Source organism: Drosophila obscura, unplaced genomic scaffold (genome assembly GCF_018151105.1).
Source record: "Drosophila obscura isolate BZ-5 IFL unplaced genomic scaffold, ASM1815110v1 contig_200, whole genome shotgun sequence".
NCBI classification, from domain to species: domain Eukaryota; kingdom Metazoa; phylum Arthropoda; class Insecta; order Diptera; family Drosophilidae; genus Drosophila; species Drosophila obscura.
Window position 1 is genome coordinate 3226532 of NW_024542791.1, and position 20737 is coordinate 3247268.

General features: G+C 40.8%; 1 protein-coding gene across 1 annotated transcript; it reads left to right on the top strand.

The window, feature by feature from the left end:
- Positions 1-1309: 1309 nt before the first annotated feature.
- LOC111076091 lies at positions 1310-20072 on the top strand. Its single transcript, XM_022369717.2, is given in 6 exon segments — positions 1310-2676; positions 15499-15629; positions 15710-15820; positions 16919-17083; positions 17153-17307; positions 17383-20072. Coding segments are annotated over 6 exon segments (3186 nt in total). The 5' UTR covers positions 1310-2473; the 3' UTR covers positions 19804-20072.
- Positions 20073-20737: the final 665 nt, after the last annotated feature.

The window sequence follows — 20737 nt, forward strand, 5'->3', positions numbered from 1 at the left end:
GATATTTAGCTTGACTGGATAATATTTGAACATGTATTTTTGTGTGGAATAATGCTATTTTTCTGAGTTCTGTTTAATTATTTGTTGTTTAATTATATCAGTACAACCACGACTTTTGATTTTACCTAACCATCTACAGCATAAAAGATATCGGTGTTGTTGTGCGATAGGCTGAACGAAATCGGCGGTTATGTTATGGTCGTATTACACTACACTTCCATACCGATATGGTATGAAAACACAACGATACACTTAACTCATATACCGCAAATTATAATTTTAGAGTATGAACTTATCTGCTGTCCACCAACTCCATAAAAATACCATTCTGTACCATACATATATCTCAAGGTGCTTTTTTGTCTTGAGCAGTGAGAAACTTGCAACATTGTTTCGCAACATGGGCATGATATGAGCAACATGCTACCCTTGGGGAAAAGGATATGATAGAGTTGACGAAATGTTTGAAATCTTAGACTCTAATCAATGCAACAATTAGTCTCAACTAAACTTTGTAGTTAATGGTGCCAACAATAGGTGTCGAGACCGAGATAAAGATACAGAAATCAAATCAAATGCATGAATAGTTAAAAACATATCAATCTAAGAAAATTCATTAAAAAGTTTTCAAGTTAGCTTTAAAAAATAATTTTAGGATCAAGTAACGGTAATAGGGCATACAAATGTCGATACTCATAGCTTTTACCGTGATGACCAGTAACGATGACGTCACACTCCGGACACACTTATGCTTTATGATTTCACCTTTTTGGCTTGAACCTTATTTTGCAATCAATCCAATAAAAAGCAGTCTTTCAAATTAACCAATCCCTTGAAAAATTGATTCATCAATCGGATAAAATTATATGTTCAATGAAGAAAGTCCTAACAAGCTGGCAATATTAAACAGAATATCAAAATCAAGAAATATGATTTCCGATCATGGACAGTGAACGATTAACCCCTTGTCGACCAGTGGGCATTATGAAACTTGAACATATTTTACGCATTTCAGGTGATGTCATATTGGTCATTTTTCTTTTGTAAGAAGATACAATTTTGCTGGCTTGGAAAACATCATTTTGTGTCAGTTATTCAACTGAAAGCCATTAGACGTGTTTAGAGACGACTATGAACAATAATTTTTTCATTTTGTCTCTCCTGCTACCCCCCTTACGCACCAAATTTGGTCTAAGTCTAATGTCAGAACACTATTAGCAAAGTCTAATGTCATATCACCTTTAAAAAAGATGTTCATATGTTTAAATATAGGGGGTTAAGTTAGTTTTTTTTTATCGATAAGTCCATTGCAAGACCGACCGACAAATAAACAAAAATTCGGCTCGCGACTCGGTTCGGTTCGCGGATGGTTGACAGAAGAAAATGCAGAAAAATCAGAAAAGAGGCGAAATAAAGGAAAACATATAATCGAGCGGAAACAGTTGTGGCCCGGTGGAGGTGGCAAAGGCGAAAATGCGACAAGGCAACAATTATACGTGGACCGTGCAGCAAAACTATAACTTTTAATAGTTTTCCGGATCCAAACCACAGCCGCAGCAACCACAACAAGATTTAAGTTGATTAAATTAACCTGGAAAATGCAATCAAGCGAAAGGGAAAGAGAAAGCAACATAAATCTGCTGGGTTATAGGGCATGCGATAGCTCAAAGATGTCATGGAAATGGAGCGATTTCTGCTAGGCCTTCCGTTTTTCCTGTCTAGTGAAAAGTGTGCGCAGGAAAATTGCTGACAATTCACTAAAACCAAAAAAATTCGTAAGAGGTAGCGTGCGGTGCGGAGGCGTTCGTTTCGGGAAAATTCAATACAAAAACGCGGAAAGCAAAAGAAAAACAAAAACTGCAAAAATATAAAGAAAAAGTAGTGACACACAGAGAGCGAGAGACAGAGAGAGGGCCAAGAAATATCTGTCGAAAGAAAGCAAAGACAGCTGTGCTTCGTTTACCTGTAAACAGTTCATGTGTGTGCGTGCATGTTCGTCTTCGTGTGTGTGTGAGAGCAGAAGATCAAAGTGAAATTGAGAGAAACAACAGAAGAGCACCGCAGCAGCAAAGCTACAACAATAGGAGGCTGCAGCCTCTCCATCTCTTCACTGTTTGTCCCTTCTTCGAGGACCTCCTGACTTCCTCTCTTTCCCTCCTTCGAGGATCCTCTCTGCCTGCCGACACTGCTAGTGTGATAGAGTGTGGACTCTTTTCTTCCTGCGAGGATCCCCTGCCGACAAGCATTATAATGCGTACAACAGCATCCCTACAAACGAAAACGACTACTTCCAAAGGCCGGCTTTTAAGCAACAAATATAAAAACCAACACTAGTCAACATAAAATAACACCAAACAACTCGACCACAAAAAAGAGAAAAACATATCCGTCAAAAACACACAAAAAAAAACAACTAAATTCTAAGTAAAATAGAAAGAAATCCAACTTCATTTTAAGTAAAATCAATTAAAAAATGGATTGGATAATCAACGATGAAATGGGCCTTACGGTCGGTCATGTGGTGGGCTGGGCTGCCGCATCAGCGATGGTCATTGGCGGCGTTATACCGTATGTTCCGCAGTACATAGAGATCAAGAAGACACAGGACGCGGAGGGCTTCTCATTGTACGTCTGCCTGGCCCTGCTGATAGCCAATTCTCTGAGAATACTATTTTGGTGAGTGTAAATTAAACGAAATTCATCAACGGATCTTTCATTAAACATCTCAATGGAGAGTTGAGTTACCCTTAGTGCAGGTACAGCATATTTCGCTGAGAATAGACCTACTTTTATCTGCTCACATCCTCCCTATAAAAGTATTCTTCATAGCCTTTTGTTCAGTACAACTAAACTCTCTTGCATTTGCACCTACATTTGCATGTTTGTATTCCAAAAGGTTGTATGACTAATCCCCCCCCATATCTGTGGCGTCTTATCTCGGGCAGGAGCAATATAAAACGCTTCGCTTATCGTCTGGAATGCTCTTCATGGTTTTTGTTCCATAACTGACATTTTATAACCAGAGCAGAGCTCCTCACAAACCCCTACTATATCTGGCTGTGTCATGATTTCTGGTCGATTTCATAGGCACATTAGATTGCTTCCACATTGTCCAAGGCTTTTGGACTCCCACCATTTATCTTTATTGAGTCTGCGATATGATACAACATTCGAGAGCTATACTATACGTCCGCTCCCGCATAATACCATATTGATTAGCTCCATTTTGGCTTGCTTTTATTACAATTATTTGTCCATTTACCAGCGAGATCATGATGGGTGGGTGAAATGATTACGAATGGTGTGTTATTTAGTAGGGAAAAATCTTGTGATTTGGAGATATATAATATCTACTAACGTCACAAAATATTTATAGCCAAATCGAATGGCATTAGATAAGGCGAATTATGATTTTAAATACTTTCGAATGGAACCTAAAAATACCAGAGAATAGATGGTAATGGGATGTGTAACTAGTACAAATACGGTCGTACATATATCTATAATATTTCAGATTTAATATATTGGCATTTAATTCGCCCTTGTGGACTTAATCCAAAGGTCCTTAGAGAGTGGTAAAAATATAATTACAGAAGCTCCTTAGCCTTTTTTTTCTTATATCATAAATGTTTCATTAATGAAACATTCATCTTTATGCTTCATGAATAATCAATATTTATATTAAATTTTCTTATAGGCTATACCTTTACCCCAAATCATCTCTGATTGCAGAAAATATTTTCAATTTTCTAAAAAAAAACACCAAAGGGAAATACCCCAACAATGTACATATTTATGTGGCTTAAGTGTTGATTCATCGCTCGGGTACACAAAAGCAAGAAATAAATCAAAATTCATAACAGAAATTTTTAATTCAATTTGAATAAGTGTGCAAAACAGCATCCAAATTTCGCAATGCCCCTCGAATGAACCAAACATCTTTTGGTCCCCATTGAAACCAGTAAAAACTGCTCTTTTGGTGAACGAATAATTATTTAATTTTGATTGAATTTTATATATTCTTAAACTTTTATTAAATCTTGTTATACTATTGCTTGGCGGCTGCACTCGTTTTCACGTTTTTTAAGGCCTTCGCCTACGACTACGACCAGGGTCAACCACTTTTGCTTAGCTGATTTGTGATTTCTGTTGCTGTTTGCTGCTTCTGTTTCTACCTCCCCTTTGCGAAAACCGCATCAATTATGAGTAGTCGTAGTTGTCTAAGGCCTGCTCTGGCCACTTCCTCACGTCACTCACGACACAACAATCTATAAATTATTAAAAAGAAAAGTAAAAATTTTATTGTACAAGCAACTGGTGTCCATCGTCGTAGACTACGACGACGACGTCAATTTGTCTGCCTCTTGTGGCAATCAATAAATTAATTATTAAGCTAGAAAACTGTTGCCCCCAGCAAGTACTTTAAATGGATCAGCTGTTCGACATTCTGCAACGCACCAATGCCACCAAAGCCCCCCAAGGCGCAGCGAACAATGTTTTGTTGTACGTTTATTGTGTACATATTTGTACCCTGTAATCGCTGAGCGGGCATGTTGTATGCGTAGAACTGTAGGTAAAGGAAAATCCACAGCTTTAAAACTAATTATTGGAGTACCTCTTGAGTATTTGCTTGGTTTTTAATTCATTTTTTTAACATTTGCTGCTCATCAATTCTTATTACAGGGTATTTCCATACTCGATATATAGCCTACATTTACAGCGTTTTTATGCACTATACATATATATATAGAGTGAGACGTTTCTATATGGGATATATATATATATACGTTTATGTGGGATACGTTGAAGGGAGGTGGTTTTTTTTTGTCACGCGATTGCATTAGACGCCCAGAGCGACATGAATTACTTTGAGTTTCTATGGGGTGGAGGGGATTCGATGGATATTGTGGGGGGGCCAAGTAACTTTTTAAAGTTCGCTTTCCTCGCTGGAATAATAGTATATAAAAAAATAGATACACCCGTTGATATTACTGCTCGCATGAGTATATGGGGGAAGTGCTTTAAGCAATTAAGCATTTCCTACATTTTTCCCTATTGTTTTCTTACTGACAAGAAATAATTATCATTATTTCTACCCACACAGACAGACAGATAGATTATGCCCCTAGCTGCTAAAATTTAACTGGCAGTTTATTGAAAATACAAACAAAACACGAAACACTTTAACTATTTTCAGCCACAACAAATTGCCAGAACTACTGACTATTCGCCTCGAATAGCAATTGCAATTAATTAATAAATGTGCAAAATAATATGTATAAATTATAAAGCAATTGTATGATAAATACGAGGTTATTACAGGGGCGACAGTTATTATTACTTAACACAAATAAGATACATGTACAGACAAAGATACAGATTGGAACAAAGTAACTCTCAGAAAATCGTAAGAGTATGACACATCCCAAAGTCTGTCATTTCTTTCTGCTTTTGTTGTAGATTTTGCCTTTTTTTTGTTTTTTTTTTTTGCATATTTAACATTGAACATTTCTGTGGTTGATACGAGTGTTTATTAATGTAGCTACAACCCATATTTTTTATCCATCAATAATTCTACGGAATCTAGTATTTCAACGGGTGGCTAGATGAGCTCATTGCCTGAATACTTACAAACACTTATTAATCATTTTGAGTGCCGGAGTGCTATATTGAGGGAATATGGGAATATTTGTATGTCAGTGAATTCCTGCATACTCTTCAGATAAGCTTCGGAGAACGGAAGAGTAGTCTCGCCTGAAGGTCTCAAGTGATAAATGAAGATAACTCTGCTCATAACTTTGATTGAATTATTCACAAGAAAAGTGAAGTGAAGGTTTTATCAATGGTTGGAATCAGTGTTGCATAATTGGGTAGAATCAGTGTTGGTAATGGCGTCAAGGAATATCTTATGCTATATTTGCATATTTTTATAGATCTTTGCACCTTTCGTCACATAACCCAAATGCCCAGAATTTTCATTAAGAGTTAATAATAAAACAACGCAAAAAAAGGGCGTTGTTTCTGGTTGTTTTGGTCACACCATCACAAATGCTGACCCATTCATATAGGGTCGTATATACTATATATAGTGTATATAAATTCAACATTCAACACAAGCAGAATCAAATTTCCAAAAAGGTTTCCAAAAAACGGATGACTCAATTCGCATTGGATCGGGCGGTCGGTCCGGCCATTGGGGCGTGACAGAGACAATACAGAAAACTGAATTATAATTTACACATACGAATATGAAATATATATACTAGATTTATAGGCATACTCGTATGCATATCTGTTTGGATTGTCAGTCATTTCTATATTTGTAACTTTACATTGCAACATTTGCTCAAATATTTACACAATTTGTCAGCAGTGCAAGGGAGAGAGTTGTACTGGCACTGGCACTGGCACTTCACACTTAACAAATTATCCACAAAAATTAAAGCACTCACCCGTTGACTGTAATTATAATTGTACGACTGCTCGTTAAGTGTAAATTGTTACAAAATGTTGTGCGCCAGGCATATTAAATATTTTCGTATTTTGCCAACTTTTCATTTTACAACTTCATTTCGAGTATACATTTCGCTTTTGCTTTTGCGGAAAAAGTGAAGGGCTCAGGCCAGAGAAGAGAACTTTGGGTTAAAGCGGCGGCGGTTCATTGAACCCAATATTTTCAGGCTTACAAAAAGTTGAAGCAATCATCCGTAGGAAACGTAATAGCCAAGTAGCAACCCGGGCTTCCGCTAATGGGATTCTGGAGTCTTCAAGTTTTGTGGGAAACGCTGAAGTTTTCACAAGTTATAATTATCAAAGTTTTGCCTTATTTATGACATTTAATGCATCTGTGGGATGTATTTTTAAGGAGGATAAATCTTTAAAATGAAACAGGCTAGGAAGTTTTTAGGTGAAAAATAATGGGTTATTAGAGAGCCAGCGATGGAAAGTCACGGAAGGAGTGCATCAGCTATAAGTAATAAAGTAATAATGAAACATTACAGAACTTTTCACTTAAGCAACTCCTTTCAACTGAATTTATGTTCTCATGTGTGAAACATTCTGAAGCATGCCTCTGTCTTTCACTCACATTCATTTAAAATTAATCATTCCTCCCATCGCTCCCACATGATGCTCGACTCGACAGGCACAAACGAATGATGCCAAAGAGAATGTTTGAGAGCCTGTCCTATATGTAAGAGTTGACGAATTTTTACCTCAAGTATTCCTAAAGCATTACACAACGCACTTTTTGGCACACACTTCGTTCAATACTCAGCTGCTTATCAAATCTGTTAAATATTTCGTAAAGGAAACACATGATTGTTGTTCATTAATTGTTTGGAAATGGATGGAGTATTCTTTTGTACATATACTCGTATGTATTTCCTCTAATGATAAGGTATGTACCTCTATAAGTACATCACTGTGATGATTGTAGGGTCTTTTGCACTCCCCGTCTCCATATCAGTGTAATGACATCTCCCCAAGCAATCTAGTTGCTGATATCGCCCCACATTCTCATTCCATTTTATGATGTTTGTGTTTGTGGAAGAGCTTCTTCTTATCGGCTGTACAGTTCCCCCATAGAACAATTGAGAGGTGTGTGTGTGTGTATGTCTGGGGGGAAAGATAACCCACAAGTCGGGCAAGTCAGTATCGCTTAGACGATGTCTACTCCAAAGTCAATTAATTTATTTACGTAAAAACTTATCAAAACAAACAAAAAAGTCTCGAATCCTCCGTAATACAGTGACAGGCCTGCAAATATAATAGAGTTTTAATAGACCCCCCCTGTATGATACGATATGATATGATTGAATATCTTTGAATGTCTTTGAATGAATTTCGTTATGTTTTGGGCTTCAATCTTATCTGAAATTCCCTGATTTCATTCATTCACAATTATTTATATAAACTCTGGCCTACTTTCATTCGGGATTTATTTATTATTAAAATGTACACTTACCGGCACCGACCAAAGCGAAACCCAAACCCCATTTCCAAAAGCTAACAACTTTGTTTGTCATTCTTTTTGGTTGAAGGTCAAGGCTGTTGGGGTGGGTGGGAGTGTATGTATGTTTATATGCATGAGATGGAGAGGCTTATTCCAATTAAGTATTTTTTTTGTCGGCGGTACAGGCTATTTTCATTCCTCTCGAAAATTTTGCTGACCAACAGACCACCAACCGACCTTGTGTGTATGGCCCATAAATGTTTACGGGTTTTGGTCTCTCTGATGATGATGATGTTGTTGTTTTTGTTGCTTATTTTCGCATCGCATGTAAATTAGCCTTTTAGAAATTTCAGGAACCGGTTCCAGTCGATGATGGGGGGTTCTGGTTTTCGCTATTTATTTAGTATATTTTATCCCTTGTTTAACGACATTGCACTTGACTTTGTCGATGAAGCGGTTTGAATGTTGTTTAAATGCTTGCAAAATGAATTAAGTTTAAAGTTGAAGATTTATCCGAATGAAGATTTAAACAGGGAAAGATTTATACGATTGAAGATTTATACAGGGAAAGATTTATAGTTTTGTTATGGATGATTTTTAGTTGTACATTTTGTTAGATTTAGAGAGCATTTGTTTGGAAGTAAAACGATTTTAAATCGATAAAATCAGAGATTACATAACACATAGATTATGCCATTTAGACAAATGCAGTCCTGATGCCCTTCTACAAACTGTTATAATTCTATCGTTTTGTTTTTCTGCAACAACAATATAATTCGATTGTTCGAAAATTAAAATAAATAGAGATTTACTGTTTCTAAAATATTTATGCTGTTCTAAAACAGTTAATGCTGCTCTCAAAACTGTTATACTGCTCTACACACGTTTATACTGGTATACTGTTCTACAATACTGTTATACTGCTAAAATGTGTTGCATTTCTATTCGATAAACTATAGGAAAACTAAGCCTGATTTATTTATAAAAACAAGAGGTCAGCACCAAGCACAAAAATCGATGAGTTTGCTCTGTTTGCTAAACATTGTTGCTAGATGCTTAAATAAAGCTCTCACTCTGAGATGAAATTTAATATTCTCTACGTTTGCCGACGCCGACGAACACAAAGATGATAATCTTTCAGTCCAGGTCCCCGGCACTACTTTGTGGGACAAAAATCTATTCTAATTGAGAAATTGAAATCTTTGTCTGTTGTCTGTTGTCTTCGTGCAAACATTTGCGTCAGTCAACGTCAATGTACACATTTCGCATTCAAAGAAGCCACCACATGCCACATGGCAGTGGAGCTAGACCAGCCAGCCAGCCAACCACAGTGATTGGTTCATTCACCATCAGACCTGACCTGGCCGTAAACACTGCCCACCCAGTGTCGATGGATTGACGGCATTTGCTTTGCTCTGCGCTGTTTAGACTTTTCGATTAGTCTCGTTGTTTCTGTTTCTGTTTCTTGCTTACTGCAATGGCTGGCAAATTACAAATTTTGTTAAGACCTTCACATCGGTAAACACAAGAGCAATGCCACAACGGGTCACGGGGTGTAATGGCGAAAGGGGTTACCCCAAGGTACCTGGATTTGGTTTGGCATTAAAATTCAATTAGGACAATGTCTCGGGCATAAAGAACCACACAAAAGCGGGCAGATTAAAATGGCAGAGTGTTTTTTGCCCCATCTCTCTTCTCTCTCTCTCTCTCTCTCGATTTTAATTTGTTGGCTGTCCTTTCCACACCTGTGACACAATTTTAGGGGATTGTCCCACACACACAGCACGAAATATGGCGTGAAGGCAGGTTTCCATTGCGTCTTTTCCCACTGCTTTTTCATTTTTAATTACGCAAAAATCTTCAAAGAGTGAGAAAGAGAGATTACTGGGAGAAGTGGGAGATAAGAAGTGCTCCCCAAATTGACCTCCAACGACCGACCGCCGCACCCTGGCTATCAGTCGCATTAAAAGCAAAAACTTAGCTTGGCTTCCAATGAAAGGCGATTGAGATAATGCCAATCGGCTTATGGCACAGAACGAGAGCTTGTCCACAAGTAATACTCGCGTATAATGGCTGCTCGAAAAAGTATCTGTGTAATGTCGAAGATAACCCCAAGGGTCACACATCAGTCGCTCGGGACAACCAGAGGCAAACGGAAACTGATAATTGGCTCAATTAAATAGAGAGTTTTGTAGGCTGTAGATTTGGATGAGCTCATAATACTCCTATGTGTGGGGGGGAAATGGAAAACGATTTCTTATAAAAATAATGTCCAAATACTTGTCACGTATTTTGTCATATGCTATTGAGATGTTAAATAAATACTTAAATACTTGGACAAACTGTTGTACCAAGTTATAACTTGACAACGAGAATGTTTAAAAACAGAATTTTAAACAGAATTTTGTATAACAGTATAACAGTAGGTATGCCAGTTTGTATAACAGCTTTAAAGTAGTGTGCTTGGTTTTATAAAAAACGTATACAAATGATCTGAGTATAAACGTTTTAACCTAGTTTGCTAGTTTTTACAGAAAAAAAAATATTTTATCAACTTTTTTTTTTGTTAAGTACCACATTTTGTTTGAATGTACACATGTAACAGGTATAACAGAAAATATATGTACCTGAACATATAAATATTTGTTTTATTGTAGAACGCCTTGATTTTCGCCTTCTAAAGCACTGTAACCTTGCATCTATTTACTCAGCTTTAATGCTATCCTTTAAAAATGTTCAAAGAATTCATGAAATGAACCAACAAATACTGGCTCTTTAAATACTTTAAATAGGTACTGTGAATCTGTGAACAGCTTGTCCCTCACCTCAATACCCACAGCTGTGATTACTTTTCACCACACAAAAACCTGGCTTTGAAAAGCGTTCAATCTCCAACAATTCCTCCAATGTAAGAAAAACTCTCAATAAAAAGTTGAAAGCGCATTATCATGCTTGAGTACCTCCCGCGTGCTACAGCAGCTGTGCCCGCCCTAACGGCATTGCCAGACAATATACAAACATACATACATACATACATACATACTACGTACATATTTCGGCAAGCCTTTAAAAGGAGGAGGCATGACTTGAAATTGGAAGAGAGAGAATGGAATAAAATGGAATACCCAAAATTGCAACCTACTTTGTATGTCATTGCGGTAGGTCTGCTAGGCGAAACGAAAAGGAACAGAGCGGAAATTCAAATCAGGAAACGACCAACTTAATCTTACTGAACTCTCCGAATTCCTTCCATCTGCATGGGCATAAATATTCCGATATTACACGTTCATATCTAGCATCGAGTTGGTAACGAATTTCCTGCTCATATGCAAATTTGTATTGTCTTCCCTTCTATGTGTATTTGTGCCACAATTGTGGGCCCCCCTTAATTTTCCTCTTTTTGCTACTCTTATATGACTTTGTTTGCTCTCTTCCGCTATCGCTTCTGGCTTTTGGGTTCTCTTTTTGTGGAGGCGTACTAGATTGAAGTGTCTCCACAGACACGACACTCACACACACTCACATATTCATGGTGTTGGTCTGTTGTTGCGATGCCACGCATTTATAGCGGGGGCTGTGGGGGTCGCACATCTATTGTTTGCTTTTTGGTTGTGGTTTTTATGGAATGGACTTAGCGCCATGTGGGTGTGTATGGATGGATACCGTTCTTGTCGTATTAATTTTCATTGAGCAAATCAAATGATGCAATAAAATGTTGATTTTATTATTATGCTGAGGTGGCTCTTTTTCTTGTAGTATAACAGTTTTTTTAAAGCAGATTCAACAATCATTTAGATAAATGTATTGAAATATTTAATGTATAACAGACTGTATAACAGTTGCATACTTGTATAACAGTTTTAAATTTCTCTTTATATGTTAACTGTATAGATCACGAAGTATTTTGTTTCATTTATAAATATGTATTCTGTATAACAGTTTGTATAGCTGTGTCAATATTACTTTAGCATTAGCTGCGTATCACAGTTAATTTGCCTTGATAAGATTACGATTTATTACACTCTTATATAAATATGTATGTCAGTGTATAACATTTTAGATAACTTAGGATTGGCGAACTGTTGTTTGTCTGGAGCAGAACGAATATGTTTATAACAGATGGGTATAACATTCAGAATGGTATAACAAGTTGTATTATCGATTAAAAGTGTGCCCACAACGTTGCTTCTAACAGTAGCTACAAAAGTAAGCGCTAATTTAAGCAAAATCCGTGCTAAAACTTAACACAGTTTCGATTCACAGTTCATTGGCGATTGTCAGCCCCAACTGTGCGCCAGTTCGTCATCGTTTTATCCTGTGGAAGGCCACTCGAGCGGCTTAGCGAACAGCGAGAACAACTAAATCCATCAAGATCGACCCAGTTTATGGTGGGGCAAAAAAGCCGGCCGCCCCATCATCAGTAGCGGGGCATAGCAGTCCATTTATTCATTCATTCCGTCGTTGGCTCCTCAATGGGCAATGGAAAATTATGCTATGGTTGTGTGTTTCCTTTATGACGGTTACTTACAGCCGGCAGCTCATCAGGAGGCGACTTGTTTGCACAATTCTCGATGCACACAATCCACATGCGAGGACTACAAACAGACATACATCATATATAGTAGTATGTAGACACTGTGCCGAGTAGTTCCGAAATAGGCGGAACATAGAGGACTTGAGTACAGGGGACTTATCGTACGAGCACTTGAGCGAGTGAAACAGCGATGAGGAGGGTCTTGTGTCCACAGCAAGGGTGTACGAGTAGTAGAGTGTACTTACGAGCCCTGGCGCGGCAGTTAAAATCCAAAATGAAATTTGTGTTGAGCGCAAAATGTGTTAACCTTGGCTAGCACAACATGGTGTAAACACACGGACTTACTCCTAACCCTGAGAATGGCATACAACACACATGTGCTAACCAAGAGAAACCTGTACTCTACCCCATACACGATTCATTCTCTGCCTCAGACAAAAACCCCCCACACACTTGGTTAAACATTGCATTGAAGGCGACACAAAATTTTAATTATGTCTACAGAGACACACACCCACACACACTCAGGAGGGGAGTGTACTCGGAATAAAGCCAACAAATGTGTGCAGCAGTTAACAAATTGGTTGTGCCCCGAGCCTAATTCTATCAATAAAACTTTCATCAAGCTTAAGTGACATTTTGGGGGAAAAGCCCTCCCTCCCTGCAAATTTTCTATTTAGTTAAATCGTTGCTGCTATTTGAACAAATTGCCATTGAAATTGAGCCTGAATGCCAGCCAGGTGGCGCTGGAAAAAGTACGAGTAAAGTAGGTGGGAAAATTGTTTGCATTATGGTGCTCGCAGCTCGTGCACGTATACAATTTTATCGATTTTTTACGACATATTTTACACGTTGAAGCGTGCAAAATGTTAAGCGCGAAGGTACGGAAACGCAGGGTCGGTCGCACATTTAAAAGGCAAAAGCCAAACATGTCCCTCCCCCTTCATGGAGAGCACCGAATGGGGGGTTTGTGGGTGATGTATGCTTTGGACCATGGTCCTGCAGCTAAAGTCAAGTGCCGACCGACGACCGAGTACAAATTGAAATGTATGCACAGAGAATGTTAACATTGCAGCAAATTGCAGTTATTATACATACAAACACAAAACAAAATACATACTTTCACATGATGGAGCAAAAGAGGGGAAAAAGAGAGAGAGAGTGTGCTGAAAAATGCAGGGCATGCTGAAAAATGTTTCCACAATTATGTTAGGAATTTAGAAGTTTTTTTTTGCTTTGTTAAATGTTTTGCTTTCAGTTACTTGAGCTTTTTTTTTTGTAATATTACAACTTGTTATCGTCAAATATAATTCACAAGCTGTTATATGTGCACGAAACGTCTTTGCAAAATCAGTTTTTACTCTCAAAAAAGCTAGCTCTGCATTATTAACGCTGTGTATTGCATTTTTAGCTACACTTTAGCTGCTAACTGGCACTACAAATGCTAAAAACTGTGGAGGCATGACGGACTATCTATTGAAAACCAGAAATAAATATTAAACCAATAAATATTAGCATATAAAACTGTTTTAACTGTGGTGTCAGACCATTTTTAGGATGATTAAAATCGATTATGCTTGCAGTATAACTTATTTAATCGAATGGAAAGCCAGGAAATATGCGCGTATATCCCATAAACCTTACTCAGAACTGATGCGTGTAAATGGCTCTAATCTACTGATACTCTAGCTATGCTTTTATGTTTATTCAATTGTGAAGCCAATTTAATCATTTTGCATGTCATTTAAAGACATTTTGTGCTTTTGATGATGATGATGATGATGATTCAGTTGTAGCGTCATGGAATGTGTGGGGGAATGGCTTTGTCTGTGGCACAGCTTGTAATTCAATTTCCATGCCAAGCGAAATGCCAAAGGCGTAAACATGAGCGAACCCCCCGCCCCCCATGGAGGGCTGTCCGTCCGTCCTTTTCATTTGCTTTCGCTATCTGGCAATCGGAAGCAACGCGGAAATGTATGCTATCTGGTGAATGCGATTGCCAGTGACAGTGACAGCTGTGGCTGGCTGCTTTCAGTCCATATAACACAATAAACGCGTATAACCCCCCCGCACACAAATCCAACAAATTGTCGCATTTACTTTTAATAACTTTTTCTCTCTGGTCATTCACGGGACCCTACAATAAACGACGCTTCCCAACCAAACAACAACCAAACAAATCCCAACAAATCTGTAGGCTTTGTTTGTGTTGTGTTCGTTTGGCTTTTGTTTGGTCCGTTGCCAAATGCTCAACACGTGCTACGTTTTTTTTTTTTTTGTTGTTGCAGAATGGTTGGCCGTGGCTCACTTATGTCCGAACTCTGGACCCTTTTTGTGACCGCTTGCCATCTGTCCGATTTATGACAGGCTCGCTTGACACAAATGCCTTGGAATCCCCCCCCAATCCCCACTCTGCTGAGTTAAATATAGCTACACTTTAATGTTCGCTTAGAGCTTGTAATCGATTTCGTTCATGAGTAGATTATGTTGCTCTGGTTTCAGGGTACATCAATCACTTGTTGGGTCGGCTGGGCCTGGCCCCCATGCCTCCCCACCTAAAGCACCTGTCAATTAGCACTTAGGGCATGACAGAGTCTAACAACAGCAAAAACCGTAAGCAGCGAGACTTGAATCGAACAGCAGACGTCATGCACACGACATGTATTTGGTTTTTTTTTTATTTTTTTCTACAAGGCTTTGCACAGAATACAGCTGGAGCAGTTGGAAGCAGGGACATCTTTTACTTCGCTTAGACAAATGTTGTCGAACCTCTAGAAAGGTTTTTGCAAATGAGGATGTGAGCTTTAAGAGGCTAAAAATAGGACTTTGAATACCTAAAACTATTCAAAAGACTCCCGCAATGAAGTCTTGTGTAACCTGAACTCCCCACAGATGCAATCTCCAGTTGCAATCTAGCAGCAACCCCCCAGCAACCAATCATGCATTAATGTGCAATCAATTTTAATTATATTGCCATACCATATTAACCTTTGGCATTTTTATTTTACAGGTTCTCCAGCCGCTACGAGATTCCATTGCTGGTGCAGAGCGTTGTCATGAATGTCACCATGTTCCTAATGATCCATCTGTGCGTGAAGGTGAAGCGAGTCGGTGCCAATAACCGGGAGCATGCACTGCGAGGTGGGTACCGTCCCTCCAGTCCATAGATTGAAAAACCAAGCAATAACCTTTACCCCATCCCCTCTCCTCCCCCTTTGCAGGTGATGAACTGCATTTGCCCAAAGTGATGACAGATGCGGATGCCAGCGTCAGTGCATCGACCAGTGCGGGTGGCGGCCTCAAGCGAGCCCGTTCCAGGCATTATTTCAACGGTGAGTCAACTGCAGCAGCGATTGAAAAGTTTTTCACACAATTGACGGCAATTTCCGGCTGTCTTAAATGATGATGTCCCATCATGCCGGGGGGCACAGAGCAGTATCTGGGCAGGGGCTGCGTTGCAAATGCCTTTTCCATTACCACTAAAGGAAGAAACACTGCAGAGAAAGCCCAACCTTGTGTCTATTTTTATCATAATTTATCTTTATGCGCCTTTTTACTTTACGTTTTCTCTCCTTCATTACTTTTTGCTTCTTATCTGTAAATGAAAAATAAGCACAAGAAAACTGGGTTAAAGGGAAGCACTGTTGGAGGTCTGGGGGTAAATTGATCAATGGACAAACCCACACACACCCATCCACCCACACACCCACACACCACACACCACACCCTTACATGCATCTATAGACTCGAGCTAATTATATTGGCACGCCTTGGGCTTCTTCTCTTCCTTTGTTGTATGTTTTGTACATTCCGTTCCGTTCCGTTTCTGTTCTACGCTGTCGTTGATTGTGCCAGCGCCTAAAAGCAAGCCAAGATAATGAAAATTGATTTCCAACTGTAATTGTTACCATCCGCGCAGCGCAAACGCAACGCAACGCAGCTGGCCATCGTTTGACATTGAGTGATTTATAGAGCTGTTAACTACTGGTTGGGTCATGACCTTTTCCATCTAAAATCAATCTGTATAAAAGGAAAAACATATAACTGTTTTGAGTTGTGTGTGTTTCGGTTCTTTAGAGCCATCAAAGGGTTGTTTGTGGCTTTTAGGCACAGTTAAGTGCTGTATAACAGCTGGTATAACAGTATAACAAACATATAAAAGGTTTTCTTAAGTCTTAAAACATATTCTGTAACATTCGGGTAGAATTTTAAGACGTATAACAGCTGGTATAACAGTTTCATAAATTTGTTTAATTCGTGTTTTTTTTTGTAAAATTTCTATTGATACAGTTTTTTAACCCGTCAAATTTAATGCGGTATAACAGTTTCAGTATTTTGTAGAGAAAATATTTCAATTGATCTAGAGACTATCTTAATAAATAAATCTATAAAATGAAATCTATTTAATTAAATTAAACTTTCAATTACAGATTTAGATTTGAAATTCTTTTGGAACTGGACAGACTTTCAATCGTATCTGGACTTTATGCTGTTCGTGTGGGCTGTGGGCGCCCTCGTTACATTTGTAATGCTCTCCGTGCACTGGTTTATGGAGTCCATGGGCTTTGTGGCCGTCTTTACAGAGGCCATGTTGGGTAAGTTCACAGACAGACTCTCTTAGCCGCAATTCTTTTACTAATTTTTGTTGTGATTTTTGTGTGTAGGAGCGCCGCAATTTCTGCGCAACTTTAAGAATAAATCAACATATGGAATGAGCATACACATGGTGATCATGTGGACGCTCGGTGATATGTTTAAGACTGGTTATTTTATTGTTAGGAAAGCACCATCGCAATTCTGGATCTGTGGCATGCTGCAGGTAAATCCTAAACGAAGTTTCTTTTAACTTACTTCCATTTATAATTGGACTCTGGTCGTTTTGTATCGTTTGCAGGTCAGCTTGGATATAGCCATATTGTCACAGGTCTGGTTCTATCGCAACAATTCCAAGCCGCGCGACTTGCGACGCGGCGATTAGCAGTTTGCCCCCGAAGAACAACCACAGCACCACGACCTGCACATATCCCAATCGGAGGAGCATCAGCTCTCCCTGCCCGTCACCCTCAGTAGCAGCGGTGACGATCACCTACTCACCGCCCGGGCCGATGACGAGCACTTCAAGGTGCTCGACTTTGGCCAGTGTCACGATAATCGTGCCTTCCAATATCACCACAACAACAACAAGCTGCTGCCACGACCCGGCGGCAGTGGCAAGAGCAAGGACGAAAGCAGCATGGCCGCCGCACTGGAGGTGGTCATTGTGCATTCACCCAATGCCGGCAAGGATGTCCGTGTGATTGGCGGCCACGAGCCGAGTCTGCACAGCAGCTGTTGTCGTCACGGCCATGCGGCCAGGAAGCGTCACAATGCCACACAGACGACCGGCACTGCCGAAGCAACGACCACCAGCACAGCGCAGGCCGGGCAGCTGGATGGCAGCTGTTGTTGTGTCATTACCACGCACCATCACCACTGCCACTGCAGCAGCCATCGTCACCGGAATCATCATCATCACAACAGCCATAGCCACAGCCACAGCCATCGTAGCCATCATTGTCAGCCACATCATCACTCGCATCATCATCACAATCACGCATCAAAGCGACGGGCACTGCTCCGTCAGCCACGACACCGTCACCATCATCAGCAGCACCAGCAGAACCAGCAGCAGCAGCAGCAGCTGCAGAATCATCGACAGTCCGCCAGTAAGCACAGTCCGCGCTTAGGGAATCAATCCAAGCTTCCACACAATAACAAGTCTTCCCTGGACTCCAGCGAGGAGGTGTTGCATCATCAGGAAATTGCCATTGAGATTGATGCCGCCACCATGACCGAAGGCGATGAGGATGAGGAGGAGAACAACAGCAGCACAGCCACCTCTAATTTCCCCTACAAGGTAGCCAGCGAGGGTGTGATTCCCATTATAATGGCTCCGCTGCGAGAGCAGACGCGCCGTCGTCGAGGGTCTCTGAACTCCAATACCACCATCGAGACCGATGAACTCTCCCACGATGAGAATGATGACGACGACGATGACGACGATGATGATGATGTTAGGATAGGTCAAGAGCAGCTGCCCGAAGATGAGGCACCGATGCAGCCAGCAGTAAACACGGCCAGCTCCAGCAGCACCACCAGAGCGGCTGCTGTTTCGGCGCCCGCCCGCAACGAGTGTGTGCGAATCAAGAGGAAACGCTTTATTCCCGACGCTGGAGCGGATTGCTGCAGCAGCTGCTCCAGCTGTAGCTGCAATCGCGGACAGTCGAGCTCCTGCAGCAGTCTTGAGGACGATATGAATGCCCACGAGCTGACCGTCGCCGTGGAGTGCCATCAGTGCAACCAGCAGTCGCAGGTAGTCGCAAGCAGGCGTTGCAGCTTCTGCTCTTGCCACACTACCAGCTGCTGCTGCGGCTCCTGCTCCCAGGAGGAGGAGGAGGTCTATGCCGGCGATGACGATGATGATGACGACGATGACGAGACCACTGGCCAGAGGGAGAGCTTCTGCACGGCTGCGGATCACACCATTATGAGCACTCCCACCCACGATGGCGAGGAGCCGCACAGCAGCACCCTAACGCCGCTGAGCACGCAAAGATCCTCCCTGCTGGATCTGGCCGAGCACACGATGCGCAGTGATGGTGCGCCCGGTACACAGACAGATGCGGATGCCTCCTCGCTCAGCCAGTCGGCCGAATACTTCTCCCTTTCCTCCAATGCGGGTCCACTCCAAAGTCTGTCCAAGGAGGCGGACGAGAAGGTGCAGCAGGAGTCACCAGAGCCGCAGCCGCAGCCGCAGCTGCAGCCACCGCCACCGCCGTCAGGGTGCAAGCACTCGCGAAAGCATAGTCGAGGCCGCCAGAAACGCAGCTCCTCGCCGCTGGACAGCCATTTATGACGAAGTGTTTCGCTGGTCGCCTGGCCAGCCATCGATGTGAATGCGTTGCTACAGCAGACGATACGCAAGTCCGCCGTGCTGCAGGAGACGCCCGTTCGAAGGAAGCCGCCCACAGCCACTGTCCAGGGGAAGCAGCTGCCACTGGCAGCGATAGCCATAGCCCCTGGCAGCAATGACAGCTCCACAGCCACGCTGACGCCCAGCATCATTACAATTCAGTCAAAGTATTCCGGATCGGGACAGGGATCCGCATCGGGACTGGTGACCAGCATTTGTGGCAGCAATGGGTGCAGCACGACCACCTACACCACCATTTCGGCGGGCGGTGGCTCCTCCAAGCGCAAGTACTCTCCAGTGCCGGTCACAGATGCCTTCCAGTGCGATCCCCTGCAGCGGAGCTCGACCGAAATCATCTTATAACTCATACATACCTCTAAACACCTCCCTCCCCCTGTATGCTACAAAACTGTTCTACAGCACAGTACCGCTGTATAACAGTTAGATGTGGGCGGTCAGGGTCCAGGTCAGGGCAAATCATTTACTAGGGATTCATGTGCAAAAAACAAACAAAACCAATTTCGTGGATATATTCGTTCCCAAAATGCTGTACAATTTGTTGTTATTTCGGGGGTGCCCCAACACTGATGCAAAAATCAATTTACAATTAAATTATTTCATTAAGTATCCAATGTACATTATCTTTTTTTGTTAGCATCAGAGAAAGAGAAAATTGTTTTAGCCTAGACATAAATTATAGTTTTCTATGTGAATTTAATAGGTTTCAGCTGGTGGGAAAGGGAGGGGAGGGACCAACAAGTTCACAGGACAAAAATATCCAACATATCCTCATTGACACTCATTGACCGACTTTCGGGCCTTGCCAATCTACTGCGCTTCTTCCCACCCCCCCCAGCCAGCCAGCTGGGGCCTCTCGTACCTTGTTTAAATCATCATTTGATAGTCAATTCATTTCATAGACACGTAAGATTGTACGATTTCTAGAATTTGTATAAACTTAACGTATCAACTTTAAATCTCGATATTTTATACATTAAAGAACTTTAGTTTTATTATTTCCTAGCAGAATTTATTAGCTAAGATACCCTGAAACGAAAATAAAACGAAACAAACACCAAAAACAACACACACAAAATTATGATTTCTTTTTTATTTGTTACTCTTTTTGGTTGAACTTAAAAATATAAGTATGTATCAGCAGCAGCCTATGTATGTATGCCCCACTTAGCTACCATTTAATGTTTATAGAGTTATTTATGCTATTAATACAAAGAGAAGAGACGACGTAAACGCAGCCAAATATCTTCCTTGCAATATTGAGATTCCGTTGAAAACG